This window comes from Lissotriton helveticus, chromosome 8 (genome assembly GCF_964261635.1).
Source record: "Lissotriton helveticus chromosome 8, aLisHel1.1, whole genome shotgun sequence".
In the NCBI taxonomy this organism is placed as follows: Eukaryota; Metazoa; Chordata; class Amphibia; order Caudata; family Salamandridae; genus Lissotriton; species Lissotriton helveticus.
The window spans coordinates 469,980,967-470,008,832 of NC_136069.1; the positions used below are offsets into that span (position 1 = coordinate 469,980,967).

The following is a 27,866-nucleotide window of genomic DNA, read 5'->3' on the forward strand; positions in this document are numbered from 1 at the left end:
CCAAAAGCTGGATTAAGATTCTCCAGTAGATTTTCAACTGGTGAACGTATGTCAGAAACATGCAACAGCACGTCATTTTTTTTTCTTCATTATGAAAATATTTTTTATAGGAGTAGAGATTCCTTCCTCTGCATCCCCTTGTACTTTGAAGGTGTCACATTCCGTTTCCAAACCTAGAAACAGACTTACTCCAGCCTTCTATATACAGCAGATTCCCATGTGCTTCCAGGGTGGAATGTATTATGCCTTAGGTTTGCGAATACCAAATGTGCTCCTGACAGTTTGAAAGGCTACCTAACAAACAAACACCCTTCAAATGTGCTAAAATTACAACAAAAAACATCTGCATAAGGATTTACCTCCTTCGGAAGTACCATCCTTGAGAATTAATGTCTTAAGATATCTGATTCTAAGATTCGGAATGTGATCCACTATGCGACACAATATACAGCAGCTTTAGAGTATAAAACAATCAGGAATAGGACCCCAAGACTCAAGTGAAACAAAATACAAACTAATCACATAAACAGTTGAAAGATGGCATTGGAATAGTCTTCACAGAAGTTCAATATATTTCTAAATACCCACATGCTACCTATTGGAACAAGAAAAACAACATAACTGTTCCACTGTAATTTCAAGAGTGAGAATTTGTTTTTAAAAGATGGCAATATTAGAACAGAAGCAATCAAAAACCAGGAAAAGCAATCATCATCATTGCATTTGTAAAATAAAACAGATCACACAGGAGAAAAGAAAACGCTTGCTTTACCATGCCCCTTGTTTTTAATCCAAACAGTACATACACATGCACACCCAGAACACAACACGGTTTATGTCTTGAAGCTCTTGGTCACTTTTCTAACATAAATCTAAAACTTGAGTTTAAACCAAGTGTGCCTCCGGTATACTGCACTTCAACATAGGATATCACCTCTCAAACTGTTAGTTGTGCGCCGCGTTAGTTATACCTAACTAAGTTTGTGCTCTATAAAACCACATTGCCACCATCGTAGCACAAACAAGGAGTCTGATGTGCAATAGAGAATGGAAGGCCTCACTCACAACCTAAGTGCCTCTGAACACTGAGGAGTCTCTCTGGTTGGTTTAGTGCAGTGAATATATATTTATTGCTAGATATCATTTAAATTGGCATAGCAAACACATGGGGGCATATTCTCTAGGAACTATCACCAAGTTAACGGCACTTTATGGCAGCCAAAGTGGCGATAATTTTACCGCCCCATTAACAAGCTGGTGATAACAGCCCATATCATCAGGTTACCTGTGATAGCAGCCGCAAAAAAACATTGCCACAGATGACCCCAGCAACTATCGCTAATGAGATGCAGAGTAGGCGTTCCTGTGCAAAAAGTTGCAAAAACACCACTCCGCAACATTCTCAACGACCAGCCACATCGGCGATAAGTTCCAAAAAAAGCGATAAGGCGCGTTAGCAGCAGGAACTTAACACCGTCTCTGACCTGGTGCAAAGTCGGACGGCAGCCTGCACCACAAAAGGGAGCCTAGCCCAGAGCCACACCTGAAGTACAACAGATGCCATGGAGCCAACCCTAGAAAAAATCATTGCCCACTACAGGCTCAAAGGGACAACCATCCTACGCATCCTGACCACCATTGTCCACAGGCTGATGGTAACAACACAGCAGACAACCAACATCCCACCTTAGGCTACTGGCCCTGCTGCACGGGTTGGCCTCTGGTACCCTCCAACCAACAACCGCCTGAGTCAGAGGAGTCACACAGCCAGCCCAATCCAAGTCCCTCACAACGGTCATGGTTGCACCCTCAGCTTGGTACCCCACTATCTATACTCCCCCGACACTGCGTAGGAACAGCCGGAGACTAAGCAAGGCATCTATGCCACAGCTGGCTTCCCGCACGTGTTAGGGGGCAATTGACTGCACATATGTCCTACTTGTGACCCCTGGCAACACTGCACACAATAATCGCAACAGAAAGCGCACGTATTCCATAAATGTCCAGGCAATAGCAGACCACCGCGGATTCTCCACCAACGTCAACGCCAACCACCCAGGCAGTGTGCATGATCCCTACATCTTCCGACAGTCCATGATCAACCAGCGCAACCAGGATGGCACCCACGGAAATGCACTGCTCGTTGGAAAATACCAAATGAACACAACACACACCTCAACCCCACAATCATGCAACTTGCAACATTGGGAATGCACACATCACAAACTCACATACAACATGCCAAACAACATGCACACCCATCAGACACGACAGCACAACTTACTGTGGGAACCTGGGCCTGCCATGTACATGAGCCATCAACGGCATGGCACCTCAGCCACAGAATAGCAGAATGTGGGAAGAGGAGGGGTACCAGGCATGTGCGAAGGAGGCAAGTGACTGATAAATAGGAATGTACACAATGCCAAGTGTGGCGTGGATGTGAGGGCCAGGCTGCAGTATGCAGACCACACACATATCCATGTCAACACACACCGCTGTGTTTGGAGTCTAGTGGACGCAACCATGTCACCCCAGCCAGTCGGGAAGATTGCGGAAATGTACCTTGTTACGTTCTCCCCCGTAATCGGAGTGGCCCGGCGTACGCCAGGCCAGCGTAGGGGTGCAAATAAAAGGCATGTGGGCGTGGTCCTCTACCGGAATGCTCACCATGTCTGCCAAGCAGCGCCTCTCACCCCGCCACGAGGCCGTAGCCGTCGCCGAGAGCGGTGTTGCCTGCGATCCTGTGTGCCTGCTGCACCCCAGGAAGCTGGTCCCCGAACCAGACTTGCCCGCCCCTGCCCACCTGCCACCAGCGTGTGTCGAAGAGGGCTCACCATGTGCCGGTGCAAGCTCCAGGCCTGAGGCCCGCGACCCTGGCAGCCTCCCCAGACCATCACGGCCTCCGCGACACAGGCCCGCAGTACTCCTTACACGTTGACGAACTCAACCGGCATACACAGTGGACTAGTAGATCACACATTTGGAAATTAGTCTTGATATCCTGATGGACGAGTTCATATGTTCATGGGACGTTTGATTCCATCATACTCCCTTCGATGTGGTGCCACCAAGTCTGTGCATAGCATTACAACCACATGTGTCTGTGGGCCCACGTGAACTACTGCCCTCGGCCTATGCTGCGATTGAGTAGGTCACACAATTGGAACGGAGTATCGATTTTTCAATGGCAGAGTACATATCATTGCACGCAAGGAGAAGTGTAAGAGGATGACGCGTTTCAGTCAGGAGGAAAAAAGGATCATCGTTACGGAGGTGATCGAACACTACCGAAAACTGCCCTGGTGTCACTAACTCTGTTCATCGCGAGCCAACAACACGTGGCTGTCGGCCACCGCTGAACGCTGCCTCTGACCTACACTGTTGTCAAGTAGGCCACACATTTGGGACAGTCTTAATTTACCAATGGCCGAGTTCATATCATTGTACCTGCATCATCGCAGACCTCAGCCCCGATGCCACTACGTCTGTTCCCTGACAGTCATGGACACTCTCTGGTTGAACTTTGGTGGCGTCTGAGTCTATGGACTAGGGGGTAATCTTCATCCTCATGTAGCTGATACCGAATTGGTGGTGGAAATGATGCTGTAGCATTCCACTCCTCCATTTGCTGCTTTCGGACGGCTACTGCCCTCTGCATCATGCCCTGGAGGACACCTTCCACTGTCCACCGCAACCCTCCGCCACATTCCCCTTGGACATCGTCGAGGATCCACCCAGTCCGCGTGGCCCTACCTCAGTGGACCGCAAGCCACCGTCCTGTGGCGGTGTGCCTGTGCCGACCGCGGTGCATCCAGAGCCACTAACTCTGAGCAGCTCAAGTCAGGGACCCTGTCTGATTGAATATTGGATGGCCTCTGAGACGATGGTCTTGGGTCGTCAACGCCATGGGTCTGTGGCCCTCCGGTCTCAACTGCGGTCCACCAGGGCTCAGACATCAAATCGACGTCCTGACCGGCCCGAACGTCACATCACCGCAGGAGGCACACACCACCATCACCAGGACCACCTCCAACTGCCATCTGCCAGAGTCGAAAAAGGTCGTACTGGCAGACTATCTGAGTTGCTCACACCGGTCATGGATGCCATCATCTGCCTCATACCCTGCTCAGCACTCCAGGTGCCACTGACTCAGTGCACCGCAGGCCAAGGACCGTTACTGGTTGAGTTTTGTGCTGTGGAGAGGTTACGCAGCAATGTCACCTCAGACAGTGTGGGAGACCTGGGAAGATGTTGAGGAAGATGATGCAAGTGAAACACAACCCACTGCAGCTGCATCAGGTATATCCCGAAGGGACACAATCCTAGACAATTTGTACACAAGAGCGTTCAGCTCTAGTGCCACAAGCTTAGTGCACTGCAACTCACGGACACTTCTGTTTGCATATTTGGTGACCTCTGTACTTACTCCGACTACCTCCATGTTGCTCAGCAGTTGTCTCTATTACGCTGGTGTTTTCAATTTCCGTTTAATGTTGTTCACTGTTCAAGTTGTTGCCAGCACCAACCACTCCATGCTGGCTGGCTTACAATCACCCCACACACATCCAGCACAGGTGTCACTGTACTTGTGGCCCTGCCAATATAAGGGCCGGGCGCACGTGCCAGTAGCCAGTTCCACATACTATCTGTGTGTGTCCCTGTGGTCATGTTCTATGCATGAGGGCCCTTGGCTCTACGACATTACATTGTGCTGTGTACAGCGGACGCAGAAGTGTCACCGCAGGAAGCAGGTTAGAGCTTGGACATGTAGCTTTGTCTTCATCCACTCAACGTAAGAGGAGTGGACTGGGCCATCGTACGCAGGTCCAGCGTGGGTGTGTGAATGGTAATTGCGGGGCCCTGGGCGTGGTTCTGTACTGGAAATGTGCAAATGCATGTGTCTCTGTAGCAGTGTGGGTCTCCTTTGTGGGGTGTAGGTGGTCCCTGAAGGGTATTAAACACCCACTTACGTGCTCTAGTTCGTCTTCCATGGGTTCGGACCCCACCCCCACCTGTTCGGCCATCTCCTTTTGGCATTCTGACACCTGGCATTGGAATGGCATGTGTGGCTCGGTGAAGTGTTGTGAGCCAGCCGTGCTTGCGAGTGCTTCCTGCTGTGTGATCTGTGCAGGGGGCTGGCTTCTCCTCTATGTAGCTTGGCTGCCCTGGTGGTGGGTCGCCTGGGATGTCCATGAGCTGTTGTAGGGTGTCAGTGTCGAAGGTGTGGTGGTCCGCTCCTGCATCACTGATGAGTTGTCTGGTCTGCTCTGCTGGAGGTGTTGTTGGCCCCTCTGCATTGTGAAGGGGAGATGCAAGTTGATGTTGTGTTGACATATATATTGGTGCATTGTTCTCCTGCATCACTGATGAGTTGTCTGGTCTGCTCTGCTGGAGGGGTTGTTGGCCCCTCTGCATTGTGAAGGGGAGATGCAAGTTGATGTTGTGTTGACATATATATTGGTGCATTGTTCTTGTTTACATGCAGACTGTATGGCAATGTACATTGTGACTGCCTGGGAGGTGCTGGATTTTGACAGTGGACATTTAGACTACATGACGGATGTGAGGTTGTACATTACATTACCAACTCTCAGTTTCCTGCTCTGTTAGATGTAGTTGGCCTGTTTCTGCGCATGTACGAAGCCAGTTGTGTCCTCTGTTCTGCAGTGTCAGGGTTGCACATTGTACCACATTGTCGTCAATGTAGATGTGCTGTTATTGCTATGTGTGTGTGCTGAAGTGTGCCACTGGGATCAGGGACATGATCCAGGGTCAATGTGGGTGTGCAGTGTGCTACACATCGATATGCTTGTGTGCTATTGTGCCCATCTCCCCCCCGTTCCCCCAGTCCCTGTTCGTTACTCGCCCTGTTCATGTTGTGTCAGGTCCTCTCGAGCTGTGTCCGGACTCCCAGCTACTTGCACTGTCTCCACACTGATGACTGTGGCCTCTGTTTCCTCCAGCTCCTCCTGTGGCGCAGGACTCCCACCTCCTGTCACCATTGCTGCCTTCCTGTTGAAAGAGGGTTTGTCCTTGGCTTGGTTTTCACATCATGCCAGCGCCTCTCGTCCTCTTCCATTGCCCTCCTCGACGCTGACTGCATTCACAGTAGTCCAATTGTGGGTCAGTCAATGGTAGTGTTCTATCACCTCCATGACGCTGATCTGGATTGCCTGCGGACTGCACCCAGTCTCTCACCCTCTTCTCCTTGGCCTTCCCCGACCCAGTTGTTCCTTGCTGGTGGTCTGTGGGGTTCGTGTTGGCCTCTTCACGCGGTCCAGGTGCATCCATGTTGCTACGCACTTTGGACTGTTTTTGGTGTGTTCTTTTTTTGTTCTTTTTATTGTGCATTTTCCCGCCAGACACGTGGGATTTGCAGGCCTGTCGCTGGTTTTAGCTTTTAGCTTTTTGTATCACGACTGGCCTCATCGCAAGTTTTTTTGCATTTGTGTTTCACATTTTTGCAGCGTCGCGTTGACTTTATGGCGGACATTTGACGCGTTGTCGGGGGCCTATCGCATGGTGCCTCCGTGTTGTGAATACTTAGTTAACACAGCATTCTTTTCCCACGATAGACTGCGATGTTGAAAGTTGCGTTAATTTTGCAATGGTCATCACACGTTCTTGAGAATATACCCCTTAGTCTCCCTAATATTAACCATCTCTCACCAAATAAGTCTGAGAATGCAGAAATAGCACTGGAAAATGAGCGCAAGGAGTGGATAAGAAAATAAGTAAATAAATTAAATATGGATGAAAACTTTTCAAGGCATCCCTGAGATATATTTGTTTTCCTAACTTGTGTTGTTCTTTTGGACTTTAGGGGGAGGGTTATGGAAGAATTAGAAGAAAGATGACACAAACGGGAAACAGAAACATCGCGTAATATGTGCGATAAAAAATAAATACACTACACACATAGATTACCTTTTACGCAGAGTATTCTGGCGTGGGGGTAGTGATAGTAACCTAAAGGGCACAGTGTCGCTCTAAGCTGCGTGGGAAGGACACAGAATAAAACGGAAAGCTGGTTGTTACAAACGCATGTGTCCAGATGAATAAGGAGAGAAAATCCTAGGATGCTCTCGCGTGTTTTTTAATATGTAAATATTGAAAAAACATAGGACTTGAGTTGTCAACGATGGGATATGAAGGGGTAAGGGGAAAACTGCACCTATCTAGAAGCCAATGTCAGCTTTCCTCACCCATGTGCTGCGTGTCCAACTGCACCGCTGGCATCTCTTTCAAGGGGATGTGGCCAGGGCCCCCATCCCCGCAGCACCTCAAGCAGCACAGAACTGACGCCATCTCGTGCAGGAAGCCCCCGGTTCAGGCAAAAACTGCTGCTAGGACTGAGGCACACCCCCGCAGCCACTCCTGACAGCAGGCGCGCGCCCTCGCAAGAGCTGCGCGAGGAGGTAGCGGCCATGTCTTAGCGTCTAGGGCCGTCTTACGAATGCAGATAAAGCTAGCGTGAGGCAATCACCGAGTACTTTATATTGTTACAATTGTATTCAGAGTTGTCCAAACGTTTTATGGCGCAGGTTTATTTACGTTGGGTACAATAATAAATCTCTCTTGTTGCACACAGTAACAGGATAGACGACCGAGAAATGTAATATACTGAGTATTCGAACGAGTACATCCTATTACAATTTTAACACAGATACACATATTTAGGAATTTAAGTAGAACAATTGTAGAAACGGCAAGTGCTCAAGTTACAAGATGGCCGTTTCACATCACCTCGGTTTCGGAGTAAGGGGCGGGGTCTCAAAATTTCTCACGATCCCACGTATCACCACGCAGCTCTTTGGAAGACGGGACATTTAGCAATACTAATGGAACGTATGCAGTGAAAACCTGTTTATTTCGTATCCGAAGAAAGTTGAAATTTGGTATTGAAAACACGAACGTAAATGTTTACTTTCCAATATATTGTGACCTAAAGCAGGTGGGTTTTTTCGGGTTTTAAAGTTACAAATTAGCATAGTGATCATGCCACAATATGAGCTACTTATATCACTGAAATGTATTCACGTCAATCTTGTGGTGACGCTGTCTGTGACAAATTGTGGGTAACAGCGACAATTATCTATTTCAAATGCACTATCACACATGCCAACGATTTAGAACAGAAAAGTGGGAAACTTTTTTTAGGAATAAGGGCAATGTATTGTCCCCATTATTAAGGTCAATGGAGGGGTAATTAGTCTTTGGAGTGTTTCAGTTACTCCCGTTCTCCCCTTCGCACCACTTTCCTCAGCCGTCTGTCTTTCACTCTATTAGTCATGTATGACCCCTTTCCCTACATATCTTCTTGAAATCATCCACTTTCATATCTCACACACAATCACTGCCTTTTCACTCTTCCTACTGTATATACAATCTCACATAACCTCACCTTCACCATCTCTCTCTCTCACACACCCACACTTTTTCCCCTCACCTGTAAACAAGGCATTTTCTATTCCTTTGGTAATGCCAGTATTTTGTCATTTGTGTATCTCCTTCACCCACTTTCATATAAAATGTTAAATACAGTTGGCACACGTGACTATCACTCTATGGGCCACATATATGATGCCATTTTTAGGTCGCAAACGGGCGGATTCGCAGAATCGGCCTGTTTGCGAATGCATAGAAGCCTTTTCACATGTATCAAACTCAAATTGCGATTTGGTAACCTGTTACCGAATAGCAATTTGGGTTTGCGAGTCAATATTATGGAGGGGCATGTTTAGGACGTCCCTTCAAAATACCGAATTTCATAGGTATGTATGAATGTTTTGTGACCGAAATGCGGTCGCAAAACATCCACTTTTCACCACCTACTTCAAGTAGTTGGTAACCCATTCGCAAATGGGAAGGGGCCCCACACTGCTGCACGCCTCACACTGCTGCACGCCTCACACTGCTGCACGCCTCACACTGCTGCACGCCACACACTGCTGTATGCTGCACACTGCTGCACGACACACTGCTGCACGACACACTGCTGCACGCCTCACACTGCTGCACGCCTCACACTGCTGCACGCCTTAAACTGCTGCACGCCTCAACACTGCTGCACGCCAGACACTGCTGCACGTCACACACTGCTGCATGCTGCACACTGCTGCATGCCTCACACTGCTGCACGCCGCACACTGCTGTACGCCTCACACTGCTGCACGCCTCACACTGCTGCATGCCTTGCACTGCTGCACGCCTTACACTGCTGCACGACTCACACTGCTGCACGCCTCACACTGCTGCATGCTGCACACTGCTGCACGACACACTGCTGCATGCCTCACACTGCTGCACGCCACACACTGCTGCACGCCTCACACTGCTGCACGCCACACTGCTGCACGCCACACACTGCTGCATGCCTCACACTGCTGCACACCACACACTGCTGCATGCCGCACACTGCTGCACGCCTCACACTGCTGCACGCCACACACTGCTGTATGCTGCACACTGCTGCACGACACACTGCTGCACGACACACTGCTGCACGCCTCACACTGCTGCACGCCTTACACTGCTGCACGCGACACACTGCTGCACGCGACACACTGCTGCACGCCGCACACTGCTGCACGCCTCACACTGCTGCAGGCTGCACACTGCTGCACGCCTCACACTGCTGCACGCCACACACTGCTAAACGCCTCACACTGCTGCACGCTGCACACTGCTGCATTACTCACACTGCTTCACGCTGCACACTGCTTCATTACTCACACTACTGCATGCTGCACGCCTCACACTGCTGCACGCCTCACACTGCTGCACACCACACACTGCTGCACGCCACACACTGCTGCACGCCTCACAATGCTGCACGCCACACACTGCTAAACACCTCACACTGCTGCACGCTGCACACTGCTGCATTACTCACACTGCTTCATGCTGCACCCTGCTGCATTACTCACACTACTGCATGCTGCACAATGCTGCACGCCTCACACTGCTGCACGCCTCACACTGCTGCACACCTCACACTGCTGCACGCCTCACACTGCTTCATGCCTCACACTGCTGAATGCCGCACACTGCTGCACGACACACTGCTGCATGCCTCACACTGCTGCACACCACACACTGCTGCACGCCTCACACTGCTGCATGCCTCACACTGCTGCACGCCTCACACTGCTGCAGGCCTCACACTGCTGCGCGCCACACACTGCTGCATGCTGCACACTGCTGCACACCTCACACTGCTGCACGCTGCTGCATTACTCACACTGCTACATGCTGCACACTGCTGCATGCCTCACACTGCTGCACGCCACACACTGCTGCACACCGCACACCGCTGCATGCTGCACACTGCCGCTTGCCTCACACTGCTGCACGCCTTACACTGCTGCACGCCTCACACTGCTGCACGCATCACACTGCTGCATTACTCACACTGCTTCATGCTGTACACTGCTGTACGACACACTGCTGCACGCCACACACTGCTGCACGCCACACACTGCTGCATGCCTCACACTGCTGCACGCCACACACTGATGCATGCCACACACTGCTGCACGCCACACACTGCTGCACGCCACACACTGCTGCATGCCTCACACTGCTGCACACCACACACTGCTGCATGCCACACACTGCTGCATGCTGCACACTGCTGCACGCCTCACACTGCTGCACGCCTCACACTGCTGCACGCCACACACTGCTGTATGCTGCACACTGCTGCACGACACACTGCTGCACGACACACTGCTGCACGCCTCACACTGCTGCACGCCTTACACTGCTGCACGCCACACACTGCTGCACGCCTCACACTGCTGCACGCCAGACACTGCTGCACGTCACACACTGCTGCATGCTGCACACTGCTTCATGCCTCACACTGCTGCACGCCGCACACTGCTGTATGCCTCACACTGCTGCACGCCTCACACTGCTGCACGCCTTACACTGCTGCACGCTGCACACTGCTGCACGACTCACACTGCTGCACGCCTCACACTGCTGCATGCTGCACACTGCTGCACGACACACTGCTGCATGCCTCACACTGCTGCACGCCTCACACTGCTGCACGCCTCACACTGCTGCACGCCTCACACTGCTGCATGCCACACACTGCTGCACGCCACACACTGCTGCATGCCTCACACTGCTGCACACCACACACTGCTGCATGCCACACACTGCTGCATGCTGCACACTGCTGCACGCCTCACACTGCAGCACGCCACACACTGCTGTATGCTGCACACTGCTGCACGACACACTGCTGCAAGACACACTGCTGCACGTCTCATACTGCTGCACGCCTTACACTGCTGCACGCCACATACTGCTGCACGCCACACACTGCTGCACGCCTCACACTGCTGCACGCCTCACACTGCTGCACGCTGCACACTACTGCATTACTCACACTGCTGCATGCTGCACACTGCCGCACGCCTCACACTGCTGCCCCCTCACACTGCTGCACGCCTCACACTGCTGCATTACTCACACTGCTGCATGGTGCACACTGCTGCACGCCACATACTGCTGCACGCCTCACACTGCTGCACGCCTCACACTGGTGCACGCCTCACACTGCTGCACGCCTCACACTGCTGCACGCCTCACACTGCTGCACTCCTCACACTGCTGCACGCCACACACTGCTGCACACCACACACTGCTAAACACCTCACACTGCTGCACACCACACACTGCTGCACGCCACACACTGCTAAACGCCTCACACTGCTGCACGCTGCACACTGCTGCATTACTCACACTGCTTCACGCTGCACACTGCTGCATTACTCACACTACTGCATGCTGCACAATGCTGCATGCCTCACACTGCTGCACGCCTCACACTGCTGCACACCTCACACTGCTGCATGCCTCACACTGCTTCACGCCTCACACTGCTGCATGCCGCACACTGCTGCACGACACACTGCTGCATGCCTCACACTGCTGCACACCACACACTTCTGCACGCCTCACACTGCTGCATGCCTCACACTGCTGCACGCCTCACACTGCTGCAGGCCTCACACTGCTGCACGCCACACACTGCTGCATGCTGCACACTGCTGCAAGCCTCACACTGCTGCACGCTGCTGCATTACTCACACTGCTACATGCTGCACACTGCTGCACGCCTCACACTGCTGCATGCCACACACTGCTGCACACCGCACACTGCTGCATGCTGCACACTGCCGCTTGCCTCACACTGCTGCATGCCTTACACTGCTGCACGCCTCACACTGCTGCACGCATCACACTGCTGCATTACTCACACTGCTTCATGCTGCACACTGCTGTACGACACTGCTGCACGCCACACACTGCTGCACACCACACACTGCTGCACACCTCACACTGCTGCACACCTCACACTGCTGCACGCCTCACACTGCTGCACACCTCACACTGCTGCACGCCACACACTGCTGCACGCCACACACTGCTGCACGCCACACACTGCTGCACGCCACACACTGCTGCACGCCTCACACTGCTGCACGCCTCACACTGCTGCACGCTGCACACGGCTGCACACTGCTGCATTACTCACACTGCTGCATGCTGCACACTACCGCACGACTCACACTGCTGCACGCCTCACACGGTAGGCAGAAAAAATATAGATTTTTTAATATCGACCTACCATAATATCGATGTTTTAATATCGAAGGGACAGAATATAGAAGGTAAGTAAAATCGATTTTTTTTAATATCGATGTAAGTAATATCGATTTTTATGTATATGATTATGTATTTAACATGTATTATTTTTTTTAAATGTAATTTAAGTAAATGTTGTATTTTAGTACCGTAGCGGGTTGTGGGTTTATCGGGGAATAGGGTGGGAAGTAATTTAATTATACTAAATTAATTATTACTTTTTTAGGAATGATACATTAATTTTAATTAATTGGTAATTAATTTTTATTAATTGGTAATTTATTTTAATTAATTGATTAATTGATCATTAGTTTCTGTAGCGGGTTGTGCGTTTATAGGGGAATAGGGTGAGAAGTAATTTAATTATACTAAATTAATTATAAATTTTGTAGGAATTATAAATTAATTTTAATTAATTGGTAATTAATTTTTAATAATTAGTAATTTATATTTGTTCGAAATCTGTTTTATTTTCAAAAACAAGGAAGGAGCGAAGGGTCATGTATACACAGCGTTAAGCCTACAACCCATTCAGGGCCGGCCGCGTTATTTGCGATCATCTCTCAGAAAAGAAACAAAAAAGCTACGAAAAGCTAATTTAGACACAGCATGTCGCCTGCAACCCTTGCCGGGCCGGTCGTGTGGTCAAGGAAGTGTGGTGATAACAACTAATTGTAGGGGTCTCTGAGGCCTGTCTACTAACAATACACAGCGATAAGCCTACAACCCACTTAGGGCCGGCCGCGTCACTTGCAAATAATTCTCAAGATAGGCTCAGGCCACAGAGAGTCTATGACGAAAGGGAGATCGCCAACCACTCGTACTGATAGCTGTGTCCATAATGGCAGGTTGCGGTACATTTCAGGACCCATTAAAAGAAGAAGAATAACATTTTAACCACGGGCAATAAGCCCCTACAAAGTGGATAGTAAGAGACAGACAGAAGCCAAGCAGGGATAGATGGGGAAGAGAAGGGTGGGAGGCAGAAGCAACTACCGGGATAGGTGAGTGAACCGGCCACAGGTAACATTCTATAATGGTCAGCCGGGGACACTGTGTAGGCCGCAGCGTACGCACTGGGGGGAAGGGGGTTATAATCAATCTGGGCATGGCAGAAGCCTGTTAGGGTTTGGCGGGAGCAGGGCGCCCTCAAAGAGGCGCATTGCTCTAAACTTGACAGGCAGGTATCGTGCATGTTCTATTTTACAGAGGTATTGGACCAAGGGGCGCCACACTGCATTAAAGCGAGTTTCTCGCAGTTGCAGTCGAGCAGTGAAAAGCTCCATAGTTAAAACGTGCCACAGTCGCACAAACCAAGCAGCGATCGGAGGTGCCTCTGGCCTTTTCCAATAGAGTGCAATGAGTTGCTTGGCAGCTCCGAGCATATGTAGATCTATGGTCCAATCACTGTTCGTGAGCGCTTTCAAAGTGACAGGTTTTATGCCCAAGAGGATCGTGGCTGTGGAGTCAGGCAGAGGGAACCCCAACACTCCCCTGATGTGACTGAGGACCTCCTTCCAGAGCAGGGTCAGGTGCGGGCAGGCCCACCAAATGTAAATGAAATCGCCAGATGCATTTGAACACCTCCAACACAAGGGGGACGCTGCAGGGACATACTGTGTAACTGTATCGGCGTGTAATACCATTGCGTCATAATTTTATACGCATTTTCTCTCTGTGGGATGCTGCGATAGACCCTAGGAATATCGCGCCAAAGACGGTTCCACTGCCCAGGTGCAATATCCGTTCCCGACGCCAGGTGCCATTGCCACGGGTGTAGCGTCTGCATATGCGGATGCTGAAGGATCTGGTATGTCCGTGATAGGAGTCCCTTCGAGTCATCGAATGAGCGGACCAGCCGCTCAAATGGGGTGTAAGGCTGGGTAGCCACTTGCCACATAGTGGGCGACGATACCCAATGCCGCAACTGTGCATATTGCAGTCTAGCTGCTGGCGGGAGATGAAATTCATCTCTGCACTGGGGGAAGGTCTTCAGGCATCCCCCCTCAAACATGTCCCCAATGACTCTGCACCCTCCCCGTAACCATTTGGCAAATGTTTGTGTGTGGTAGGCCGGAGGGAAGAGCGGGTTGTCTGCAATAGGTGTATGAGGCGAGGGGAATGTCGTCAGCCCCTTACGTAAGCTAGTTTGTCCCATATATCCAGGACCGTTTTTGTGGGTACCGCCATGTAGGCACTGCGGGAGCACGCTGTCCTATGGAACCATGTAAGGTCCCAGATAGTGCGTCCCGTTACCATCCGGTCCATGTGGAACCACACCTTTTCGCTTTCGGTGGTTGTCCATTCCGAGACCATTCGAAGGTGTGAAGCCCAGTAATAGTCTAGGAGGTTAGGGCATGCTAGACCCCCTCTATCCCGGGGCATAATGAGGATCTTGTGAGAGAACCGTGGTCGACGGCCACCCCAGATGAACTTGGTGATCTCCTCCTGAAGGGCCAGTATCTGTTGTTGTGGAATGGGGGTGGGTAGGCATTGGAACAAGTACAGAATTTTTGGGAGGATTGACATTTTGACAGCGTTAAGCCTGCCAAGCCAGGAGATAGTCAGCGGCTTCCACCTCCTCATGTCTTCCTGAACAGCTGACTTGCCTTCCCCCCAATTCACCTGAGACTACGTGTCCAGGGAGGGGGTCAGCTTCAGGCCCAAATAACGAATATGGTCTGCGGTCCACCGATACGGAGCCAACGCTTCTAAGGCTGGAAGCTCCTCCTGCGGGATTGTGAGGTTTAGAGCCCAAGACTTGGCATGGTTGATTTTGAGGCCGGATGCCCTTTCAAAAGTCTGCAGAAGAGCATGGAGCGCCGGGAGGGAGGTTGTTGGGCGCGTCAAAGTGAGGAGAAGATCATCCGCAAACAGCGCCACTTTGTTCTGGCGCCCTCCTAAGTTTATACGGTGGATGTCCTCATTTTGCCTTATCATCTCCGCCAGGGGCTCCACTGCCAAAGCGAATAACAGAGGCGATAGGGGACAGCCCTGCCGAGTGCCCCTATGTATGTAGAAGGGGTCTGTGAGCCGTCCGTTAACACGGACCCGCGCTTGAGGGGAGAGATAAGGCGCCATAATCCTCGCAATCATGTTGCGCCCCAGACCAACCCTGTGTAGGACCGAGCGAAGAAAGCCCCACTCCACCCGGTCAAAGGCCTTCTCCGCGTCGAGCGAGAGAAGACAGGCCGGTGTGTTCCAATGATGGGCTTTCCCCACTAAATGGGCAATTCTTTGCACGTTATCCGCCCCCTGCCTGTTGCAGATGAAGCCAACCTGATCCGGCTCTACCAATCCCGGCATGTGGGGTTCCAGGCGTTTGGCTAATATTTTTGTATATAGTTTGAGGTCCGTGTTCAATATCGCTATAGGACGATAAGAGGCGCAGAGGGTAGGATCCTTTCTCGGCTTCGGGATAAGAGCTACTTCCGCCAAGCCCAAGGAAGACAACGGCCCTTCCGTATCCGAAAAGGAATTGTAAAGAAGCAACAAGTAGGGCTGGAGCTGTGAGACGAACATACAATAAAAGGCTACTGGCAGGCCATCCGGGCCTGGCGCCTTACCGAGGGGTATGTCTTTCAGTGCTGCAGTCAGTTCCTCCGACAGGAGAGGGCCCTCCAACTGCGCAGTATAATGCGGGTGAATTGGGGTCCAAGGGCAGTGGTCAAGTACCTCATCGATATGGGCTTGAGAGGGTGCGTCCGCCGCGTAGAGGGCAGTGTAATATAAAGGCATCGCACTTCGCCCATTCCACAGTGACCCGCCCTCCGTCGGGTACCTGGATGTTTGCAATGTGGGCCTTTGCCGCTCGGGCCCGCAAGCGCTGAGCTAGCAACCGTCCCACCTTGTCCCCCCCCTCGAAGTACCGCTGTTTCAAGGCCAGCAAGGAACGTTCGGCTTTGTTGGTCCGCAGACAGCGGAGCTGGCCCCTAAGGTTCGCAAGTTTCCACCAATTGGCGAGGGAGGAGTGTTCCCGATCTTGCGCCTCTAACTTCTTTATATCCGCGGAGAGGCTATCTTCTAGTTTGCAGGCTTCCCGAGAGCGGGCAATCGCCAGAGACGTGATGTGGCCCCGGATCGTCGCCTTGAAGGCGTCCCACACCACGGGAAATGGGGTCTCGGGGAGGTCGTTGCTCACAAAATAAGAGTCTATGGCGACCCGTATTGACTCCACGGCCTCCGGATCCCGCCAAATATACGGGGGTAGGGGCCACTGCACCTGACGTGCAGGGCCAGAGGCCGGGTCCTGTAGGAGAAGCTCGACGTGCGCGTGGTCGGAAATCGAAATGTCCGACATAGCCGCTGTGAGCAGATCTCCTATGAGAGCATGCAAGATGAATAAATGGTCGATGCGCGAGTACGAGCGGTGCACATGCGAATAGTACGAATAATCGTGCACCTCGGGGGAATGATACCGCCAAGCATCCATTAGGCCGAGTTCCATTATCTGGGTTAGAAGCGCGGATGACATGGCCCCTGATCCATTTCGAAGAGGCGTCACTACGTTCCAACGCAGGGTCGCACACAAAGTTAAAATCCCCTCCTACAATCAAGGAGGCGTCACCCTTTGGCACCTGTTCCCTGAATAGCGCCCGGAGATAGGAGTCCTGCATCTGGTTTGGTGCATATACATTACACAGTGTGAGCGGGCGTCTGACAACCACCACCCCCGCCCTGATGAAACGCCCATCCACGCTATGAAAGGCCTTTAGGGCCCCCTGCCTGATGCCCCTTCTGCAGAGAATAGCCACACCCGCCGTTTTGGTGTCCGAAGCTGCCCAGAATTGAAGGGGGTATTTGGGATGTGCCATGCGCTGGGTATCACTTTTAAGCAGGTGGGTTTCCTGAAGGAAAAAGATGTCTGGGCCATGCAGTAGAATGTAGCGCCACACTTGCCGCCGTTTATTGGGGGAGTTAAGGCCCTTAACATTGAGGGAAAGGATCTTTAGAGGGTCAGAAAGAGCCATTACCACTGTAGGTCACCAGTTAGCGCGCGGAGCCTCCCACAGAACCATGCCCAAACCCGGGGAGAGGGTAGGAAGGGGGGACCTCCCCTATGTGCCAATGCCCACTGCAGCCTCCCAAACATCCACCCACCGCACCCCGGAAGCAGAGAGAAAGTAGGGTAAGAGAGCAGAAAAAACAGTAGGAAAAAAGATAAAAAGATAGAGCCTAGCGACATCGGCCAACCGGGCCACTGCGTACTGATCCTGAACAACCAACATTGGCCAACCGGGCCACAGTGTCCTGTTCCTGTCATGGGCTAGCCTACACCCTTGGGTTTGGGAAGCCCAGAGACGTCACTCTCTCAGGAATGGATGGGGGGGTTTCGCTGCGCTCAAGGTCAACCAGGTGGGAGGCTCCGGCCTCCGCCACATTGCAGGGCAGGAGCTGGGGTGGCGCTCCGCGCGCGTCGATGAGCAATGGGCCATTCCTCCCAAAGTCCACTGTAGGTTTCGATACAGGATCCGCAGCTTCCTATCAAGGAGTGGGGTTTTCTGAGCCCACTTCGGTGTTCTCCCTTTCCAAGGATTTTATGTGATCAATAATGTCTTGCTTAGCCTGTGAAGCTGTATGAGCATCCAGGGGCAGAGAGCGTCTGCGCCTATGCACGGTGGATCAGGAAGGCTTGGCCGGTATTCTTGCAGGAGGTGGGGGACGGGAGGGGCTGGCATAGCATGACGATGGAAGTCGGAGTATCTGTGCCGCTTCGTGTTAGGATCTTACCACTCTTCGTTTTGACTCCCAGTCGAAGATAAGGGCAAAGGGGTGACCACATTAATAGGAGATGTTCAGGCTTCGTAGCTTATCTGTCACAGGCTTGAAAGCACGACGGCGCCGCAGGGTGTTAGGCACAAGGTCCTGGAAGATTTGTATCTTATGGCCGTCATAAGTGATATCCTGTTTGGCCCTCGCCGCCCGGAGAATAGCTTCTTTTTCTCTAAAGAAGTGGACTCTGGTTAAAATGTCTGGGAGGAGGCCCGGCCGACCCGCGGGCCCGGAGACACGGGGAGCTCGGTCCAAAGCCGGCGGGGAGGCGTCATCATCCCCCCAGACATTGTGAAGCAACTGTGCCACATACGTCATGATGTCGCTCCCTTCGGCCCCAAGAGGGACCTCCTGGATGCGTAGGTTGTTCCGGCGGCTGCGGTTTTCCAAGTCTTCTTGCTTCACTTGTAACTCAATGTGTTGTTCTTCAAGGGTGGCCAGACGCTGCCACAGTTGCTCTTGATCTTCCGTGCGGGCGTCCACCGTCTTTTCCAGCCTATCCACTCTCTCGCCCAGGTCCGTGACCTCTTTCCGGAGTTCTCGAACACAGGAGTGTACTTCAGTACGCAAAGAGCCAATTTCGGTTTTCAATTCGGACATGAAGGATGCCATGAAGGCCTGTATCACCGGGGGTGAGTCTCCTCCAGCCTGCGGGGTCGCCCCAGAGGAGGCAGAAGACCCCGTTTTGCCCCACAGCTCCGTCACCGTGGTATCCTTGGAAGCCGGTGCCGGGGCTTCCTTGCCTCTGTTAGTGCGCGTCATTGTTGCGATGTAGGCAGCCTGCAGAATGCCACCGTCGACAGGCAGTTAAGATCTGTACGGTCAGTCCAATCTCCCAACAGCCTCCCGTCTCCTCCTCCGTACTCCTCCCTGGGAGAGAAACCAGCCCCCGGAGCGTAGCCTCAGTGTGGGTGTCACCAGCCTCCCAAAGCGTCGTGGTCCGCGCTGGTCGAGGGAGCCTCAGGAGGTCACCCTACAAGGATCTATGGAAGCTGTTCACTGAAGGCGACCAGGTAACGGTGCTAGGTCTGCGGTCACAGATCAACTTCCTAGAGTGGCACTCCAGACTCACTATACCACTCCGTACGGTGTTCAGTGTGCCGTGGGGGATTCCCCACCCTTATTCCAAAGGGGTCTATGGTCCGTGGTCCCGCTCCAGAGCTGGGCGGCGCATGCCCCCCTCGCAGATCACCAACAGATAATGATACCAAGCCCCCGGGGGCACTCACCAGGCAGCAGTCTCAACAGGGCCCTTGGGAAAAACACCAGCTGCAGATACGTCCGCCGACAGGGGCCCCTCGATGTCTCCGCACCTGCCTCACTAGCGCATTAGCCTTGGGCCGCAGCACGGCCCACAGGGCCCAAAGCATGGCAAGGATCAGAGTTTAAAGATGGGGGCACAGATGGGCCGAGCAGCGACCAGAGGACCCGCCCTTCAGGCTTCTCCGACTCTATAGCACCCGGGCCCACCGCTGCAGTCTAGGGGGACAAGTTCCCTCACACAGTCGCCCCACCGCAGGAAGATCCACAAGTCCCAGCAGGTCCCAAACCGATATTTTTGTAGGTCGATATTTTGTCTTTCTATATTTTGTCAGACATTCCCTCACACTGCTGCACGCCTCACACTGCTACACGCTGCACATTGCTGCATTACTCACACTGCTGTACGCCACACACTGCTGCACGCCACACACTGCTGCACGCCACACACTGCTGCACACCTCACACTGCTGCACGCCACACACTGCTGCACGCCTCACACTGCTGCACGCCTCACACTGCTGCACGCTGCACACTGATGCATTACTCACACTGCTGCATGCTGCACACTACCGCACGCCTCACACTCCTGCACGCTGCACACTGCTGCATTACTCACACTGCTGCATGCTGCACACTGCTGCACGCCTCACACTGATGCACGCCTCACACTGATGCACGCCTCACACTGCTGCATGCCTCACACTGCTGCATGCTGCACACTGCTGCACGACACACTGCTGCATGCCTCTCACTGCTGTACGCCTCACACTGCTTCACGCTGCACACTGCTGCATTACTCACACTGCTGCATGCTGCACACTGCTGCACGCCTCACACTGCTGCACGCTACACACTGCTGCACACTGCCGCATGCCTCACACTGCTGCACGCCTCACACTGCTGCACGCCTCACACTGCTGCACTCCTCACACTGCTGCACGCCTCACAATGCTGCACGCCTCAGAATGCTGCACGCATCACACTGCTGCTTGCATCACACTGCTGCACGCTGTACACTGCTGCATTACTCACACTGCTGCATGCGGCACACTGCTGCACGACACACTGCTGCATGCCACACACTGCTGCACGCCTCACACTGCTGCACGCCTCACACTGCTGCATGCCTCACACTGCTGCACGCCTCACACTGCTGCATGCCTCACACTGCTGCACGCCTCACACTGCTGCACGCCTCACACTTCTGCACACCTCACACTGCTGCACACTGCACACTGCTGCACGCTGCACACTGCTGCATTACTCACACTGCTGCATGCTGCACACTACCGCACGACTCACACTGCCGCACGCCTCACACTGCTGCACGCCTCACACTGCTGCACACTGCTGCATTACTCACACTGCTGCACGCCACACACTGCTGCACGCCACACACTGCTGCACGCCACACGCTGCTGCATGCCTCACACTGCTGCACGCCTCACACTGCTGAACGCCACACAACACCACCACATCACTCAGGGACACCACCACATCACTATAGGACACCACCACATCCCTCTGGGACACCACCACATCACTCGGGGACACCACCACATCACTCAGGGACACCACCACATCACTCTGGGACACCACCACATCACTCAAGGACACCCCCACATCACTCACAGACACCACCACATCACTCAGGAACACCACCACATCACTCAGGAACACCACCACATCACTCAGGGACACCCCCACATCACTCACAGACACCACCACATCACTCAGGAACACCACCACATCACTCAGGAACACCACCACATCACTCAAGGACACCACCATATCACTCACGGACACCACCACATCACTCTGGGACACCACCACATCACTCTGGGACACCACCACATCACTCTGGGACACCACCACATCACTCTAATACACCACATCACTCAGCCCAACCACATCATCACTCAGCACCACAACAGGATCACTCAGCACCACAACAGCACTGTCCTTGCTTGCTACCAACAAGCATTGCCATTGCCAATAGGACTCGCATTAGGAAAGTGTAAGCTATTGGCTTTGTGAATAACAATGCTATTAATTTATATATTTTCAAAGCCAACACATATTTAAAAAAATTGTCATTTACAATACCCATAGCTCACACTTTCCTAATGCGAGACCTATTGCATTGCAAATGCTTGTTTTTTAAAGCATCCCATTTTCCTTTAAGGAAAACGGACTGCTTTACAAAAAAAGATTGCTTTATTTAAAAGCAATCACAGACATGGTGGTCTGCTGACCTCAGCAGGCCATCATCCCGGTGATTTTTGTGATTCCTAATTGGTTGAAAATTGCGACCTAACTCATTTATATTCATGAGGTAGGTAATTTACGACCCACTGATAATCGCAGAAAGTGTTCAACACACTTTCATATATGCCGTTTTGCAATTTCCTAGGAACCGCAAAATGGTTTCTTCATACATCTGGCCCTTGGTGTTCTGCTGAGAGGCTAAGGATTGGATGAGCTGGTAGTTTGAACACCTTAATTGCCTACTGACAGGCACTGTGACAAACACACTGCTTTGAGCCTCAACTCCAAAGGTCTCACTCTAGCCCATCATCAACACCCTCTGTACCTTGAACTCACCCAGACAGCTAGAGGTAACTCATTTCATAATATGCACTATGCAAGAGACAGAAGTCACATGAAAAAAACACTACAGAAACACATCTCCCGAAAGCAAGTACTTTTAAGGAATTAAGAAAAGTAAATTGTGAGCAACATGCGGAGCCCATATGAACTGCTGTTAGCACCATCCATGACCTTCCTTTGTCCATTTGCTCACGTTTGCGGAGCCAAGAAGCCAAGGGTTTGCCTGAGCATGAGTGCTGCTGCTTTGAGTGCGTCCAGCACGGCTTATGGGGAGAGAGCAAAACGGTTGTGATCTTGGAGCAATAGACACTCGCCTTGCAAAAAGAGAGAAGATAACGGCCATACAGTCTGTATGGCCATCAAGAAGCGTATGGAAATAGGAGGCCGCGAGGTTCCTAACCATTCCCACTGCAGCATCAGCCGTATTTATTATCTCACATGGGAGCTGCCGGGTACCAAGTAGAGGTAATGAGAGTACTTTGTAGCCTTGAGGAGTCGGGCAGGGGTTATCTCTACTATCCGTTGTTTGGTCCTTTGGCATGCCCACTAATTGACGCTTAATAACTGCATATTCTGCAGCATTTCAGCCGTACATGTCAGAAAGGTGCCTCCCCTTGCAGCCAATGGTTCGGCATTAAAGTCATTGACTATGCAGTATTGGGGTTTCACAGTATACCCCAATACATTTCTTGACTATTATGTGGTAACTGCATCTTAAAGGAAAAACAGCCGCTGCCGCTGTTGGAAAAGGCTAATAAAATGAATTGTCCAGGCACACCTCGCTGCAGCTCTGAAGGAAAAAGGAAAGGCCCATACAATGCAATGCCTGAAATGTCTACAGCAGTCATTTCTGTTGATCCTGCTATCCAGCCGACACAAAGCAGCTGCAGCGCACTTGACTATCGATCTAATCCGCTGGTGAGTGACAGCAATTTGATAATGCTGTGATAACCAGTACAATCAGCGCAGAGCTAAGTCCGGAGCTAAGCAGCAGGAACATAGAAAGGGGAGAGAGCCTAGAGTGGGGTTATCGAATTGCACAGCAGGGAGAATGTGACCAGAAAGTGAAGTGCGTCCAAAGGAGCACCGGCTCTTTGCGAAATAACAAAGTGGCGCCGAGCTTAGACTGTCACAGTTCGGTCCCCCCACCACCATCCTGGTGCCTGCCTTAGTAGAGGGAGAGAAGACTACAGCTATCTTGGATCTTCCACCCACCAGGTTTACAGGTAGCATGACCTCCCACTCCCGGTACAAGCCTTAGGACATATCTCTCCTCTGTCAACCACACCCTTTGAGCCGAATTTGAAAGGTTATTAAACCAAGTGGCCAATCTGGGTCACCAACACCTTTTGCTGCTCAGCACTCTTAGTACAGCTGCCCCATGGTTTAGACGTACTATCAGTGTTGATCAACCAGTACTGTTTCAGAATTTGTTGGAGACTATCCTTGCAGAAATCCAGGATTTAACCCTGATCCAAGCTGAGGAAGTTGCAGCTCATCACCATAAACTGAATAAAATTGAGGAAAGTGTCTTGTAAATTCCAGCAAGACTGTTGGCAGAAGAATATAGGGTTTGGACTTTGAGGATCGCTCCTTTATCTGGATAAGGGCGTAAGGAATATTAAAAAAAGTTATCCATGTCTAAGAATAAAATCGATGAAATGGAGAACTGTGGAAGGAGGTCCAACTTGCTATTAATGGGTGTTCCCGAAGGAGTAGAGAACTCATTTAGCCATCACAATACTTTTCAACTCATTGATTCCCTAATTAAAACATGGCTTCTTGACGAGGTCTGATCCGATCGCTCCATAACGCAAGCTCATCGGGTTCCTACCTACCATCCTGCCAATCCTAAATTTCCTCATACCGTCCTTGTTAACTTTGCAGACTATCGCATAAAGGAGCGCATTCTTTCAACAGCCATTCAGAAAAAAATCTTTTACAACAGACGATATGGGGAAGTTTTGTTTTTTCCAGATATGTCTGCCTTAGTGGCTCAATGACCTAAAGACGTTCTAGGATTGGTGGGACAATTTAAGGCTGCAGGCACTCAGGGTGCAATAGCACAACAGTCTAAATTAAAAGTCCTGTTCAAGGGACAATTTCATCTGTGTACAACAATTCAAGAGACACATGGCCATTTGCAAAAAAATACAGCTCTGCTTAAATTGGTGAGAGAGGTTGCAAGGTGCCAGCTCAGTTTGGTATATAATAGTATTTGTTTCTGTCTAGGAGCTATTTGTTGCCCTTTTTGTCTCTTTTTCTTTTTTGAACAGGGGATGGGACTTCTCTGAATTGTTGCTAGGGGCAGTTACATGTTACCACAAACAGGGTTGGGGTCTGCAGGGAGTATGGTGGTCAATTCTCCCACACAGGTTTTTTTGTTGTTGGAGTCAGCACTATTGGGGGTAGTTTTTTGGGGGACAGGAAGAGAAGCTGTGGCATGGGGGGGACAAGCTGGAAGAAAAAGAGCAGAGTCATCAAGAAACCTGAAGTTCTAAGCAGTTGGAATTTCCGAAGTTGGGGAGTTAGTGCTGGAAATATGGAGATTATTGAATGGTTTATAAGGTTAAGTTAATCTCTTGTAATAATGATGGGGTTTTAAACAAACAGAAATATGGAGCCATCATGAATTGGCTGTCTTCGTGTAACCCTGAAATAATTATTTTACAAGAGAGACATCTAAAAGACAATAGTTAAAAGCTTTTTATCCCAGGCCTAGAAAAATCATAAAAATGTTACGAGACCTGCAGGTCTAGTGACTTAAAAAATTTACTTAACCTAATTGTAATGCTCTTGACCCATAAACTGAGTTCAAATTATGTGATCCTGGGCAAATATTTTAATTCACTAAGTAGCCATTTTCTTCATTATCACATGAGAGCACCTTCAAATCCCAGAGTTAAGCATGTCTCTTTTACAAAAAAAATCATTTTGTTTAATTTGGTAGATAAAAATGTGCTCCATATATAACACAAATGTAGCCATATATAGGATACACATGACCCATGACTTGCCTCTTAGTTCATTAACAGCATTGTCATCAGGGCGGGGGCAGGAATGTTTCTCAAGTCATGTTTAAAAACTATCACTTTTAATAAATACATGACTAAAGTATGAAGTGCTAGCACACTGTTATTTGCAATCAGCAGATTTTTCATTGAAATGACCACAACATTTCCCACTGACATTCGGTTTTACTAATAAAACTATATAGGGGTCGATTCCGATCCGGTAAAAAGCGCTCCGAATTGCCGTTCGGAGCGTTTTTCCCGTACGAATCATACCCTGCAACGTCCCCCGTACGTACGAAGAAGTACGATCCGTACCGGGAGCTGGACTCCGTACGAATCGTACAGGGACCGTACGAATGAAATCCCCGTACGATTCGTCCTCGGAACCCGCTGTACGCGACATCTGTACGGTTCGCAGCTGCTTTTTCCGAACCGGCAAGTACGATTCGTGTTGGGTACGCGCCGTACGACCCTTTTTCTACGGGAGCTGAAAACAGCCGTAAAAGCAGAGTTCGCCCCGAAACAGGTACGGAACGGCCCCTCCCGGGTACAGTGCGTACCACCCATGATAGCAGGGGTACGGTGCATACCCCTGCGATCACTGGGTGTACGCACCGTACCCCGCGATCTCGGGGTGTACACACCGTACCCCGCGATCTCGGGGTGTACGCACCGTACCCCATGTCCGCTGGGTGTACGGTGCTTACCCCCCATGATCGCAGGAGTACGGTGCGTACCCCTGCGATCATGGAGGGGTACGCACCGTTCGTGGGTGTGTGTGAATGTGCGCTTTTCCGTACGAATCGCCCTTACCTGACGTGGACCGTACGAATCGCGTCCTGATACCCCGGCCCGGATCGTACTCGGCGAGTCGTACGGTGTGTGTACGAGTCGTACGGAAACGGCTCCGGATGCGAATCGTACGGACGGAAATTTTACCGGATCGAAATCTACCCCATAGTGTACAAATTATAATGTTCAGAAATTGAGTTTCTGCAAATATTTGACATTTGCACATCACTAAGTAAAGTGCTCAGATTTGTTTTGCTCCCATTTAAATCTTTGCATCACTCTTCTGAATTACAAAAAAAAGGCTTTTGTAATTCCTGATATATTTTGAAATATTTGTACTATTCATTTACAAGCTATTTAAATGGTGTGTGTTAGAAAAAAACAGACATCTTACAGCCTTTTGTTTCACGATTGTCAGACAGCTCACTTGACAAAAACATTTAACTGTAGTAAGAGAAAGAAAAGTAAACACCATTTTCCAGGATAAGCTAAGAAGCAATCAGTAAAAAGACAACTTTGAGAGGTTGTTCGGTCACGTGACAGCGATTTTCTCTCGAAGTGGGGTTGTCTGACATATAGTCACAGAAAACAGACTACAACAAAGCATATTATAATATCTTTTTTCTAATATCGTCAACTATCTCTCATCACTCCATGCAGTTGGATTGGTGTTTTAATGGGGAGAGAAAAAGAAACGTCTGGACCTACTACTCCGCCCGAGACGCCAGGAGCCATCAGCCTTCAGGATTGTTCTAACAGACCTGGCAGCTATAATAAAGTGAGCAACTGGGAGTTTCGGGACCAGCAACTTGTCTACTTATTGCAATTTAAGCTCAACAACAAAGCCAGACGACTCCAAATTTAGCCCGAATATGAACACCACCGGTAGCCCCCCCACCCCCAATAAACCACGGCAACCAAAATTTAACCTTGGGCACCAATTCCCACTTCAGCTCACCAGGGCAAAGCCTTAGCACCAGAACTATAGTTAGAGTAGTGGAAATCAAGGATAATTCACTCATTCAGAAACAGCAAGAAACGCCGCTCTCTAGGAGGGATAAGAAAAAACTAAGGAAACAGCACAAAAAGGCCACGACTTCCAAAAGAGTGGCATCCTTGCTAACAACTCAGAATCAACCAGCACAAGTTAAAGATGACCAATCTCAGACCTACCCGATTTTTGCCATAAAGCCCACTGCACAAAAACGAACAACAACAGAGGTAAAGGAACAAGCGATCATCATTCTTTCCCATTCAGAAATCATAACAGAACTGGACAAGCCTAAAAGCCCGGCTATTGAGATTCAACCAGCTCTTCCGCCAATACCAGTGAAGATTGACTTGACTACTCAATCTTTCTCTTCTTGAAATAGGCTCAAACACTGGGGTGTAATTCATCTGTGGTTCCACAGACCTGAGTGCCCTGACATCTTGCGGGTGAACCACCCCGCCATCATCAAGTCCCACCCCAAAAGCTAGACACAGAGAGGCAGGAGTGGGCTCCAACTCAATCATTTCTCAGCCGAGACATAGACCCCTACCCATGGAGCAATATAACTCAAAAACAACACAGAGGGCTTATTAACCCCCAGATACCGCATCAAGGGACACTACAATATCTTAAGTAGGGGCAATATACTTAGTCTATTTAATTATTATTATTGGGAGATTTATTGAGCGCACAAATACCCGTGGGTGTCTCGGCGCTTATGAATAGATTGACTGTAAGGTAGAAATTATTGATTG

General features: G+C 50.7%; 2 protein-coding genes across 2 annotated transcripts in view; one reads left to right on the top strand and one right to left on the bottom strand.

Annotated features, from left to right (window-relative positions):
- The window catches only part of SPRYD7 (SPRY domain containing 7), a 231,858-nt gene extending 224,489 nt beyond the window's left edge, over positions 1 to 7,369 (bottom strand). Inside the window, exon 1 of the mRNA XM_078657370.1 lies at positions 7,209 to 7,369. Coding sequence (XP_078513496.1) covers positions 7,209 to 7,311 — 103 coding nt within the window. The 5' untranslated portion in view covers positions 7,312 to 7,369. The remainder of the gene's footprint in view (positions 1 to 7,208) is intronic.
- Positions 7,370 to 7,822: 453 nt separating this feature from the next.
- TRIM13 (tripartite motif containing 13) overlaps positions 7,823 to 27,866 on the top strand; it is a 197,406-nt gene continuing 177,362 nt past the window's right edge. Inside the window, exon 1 of the mRNA XM_078657371.1 lies at positions 7,823 to 7,957. The gene's annotated coding sequence lies outside the window, so the exon portion shown is untranslated. The remainder of the gene's footprint in view (positions 7,958 to 27,866) is intronic.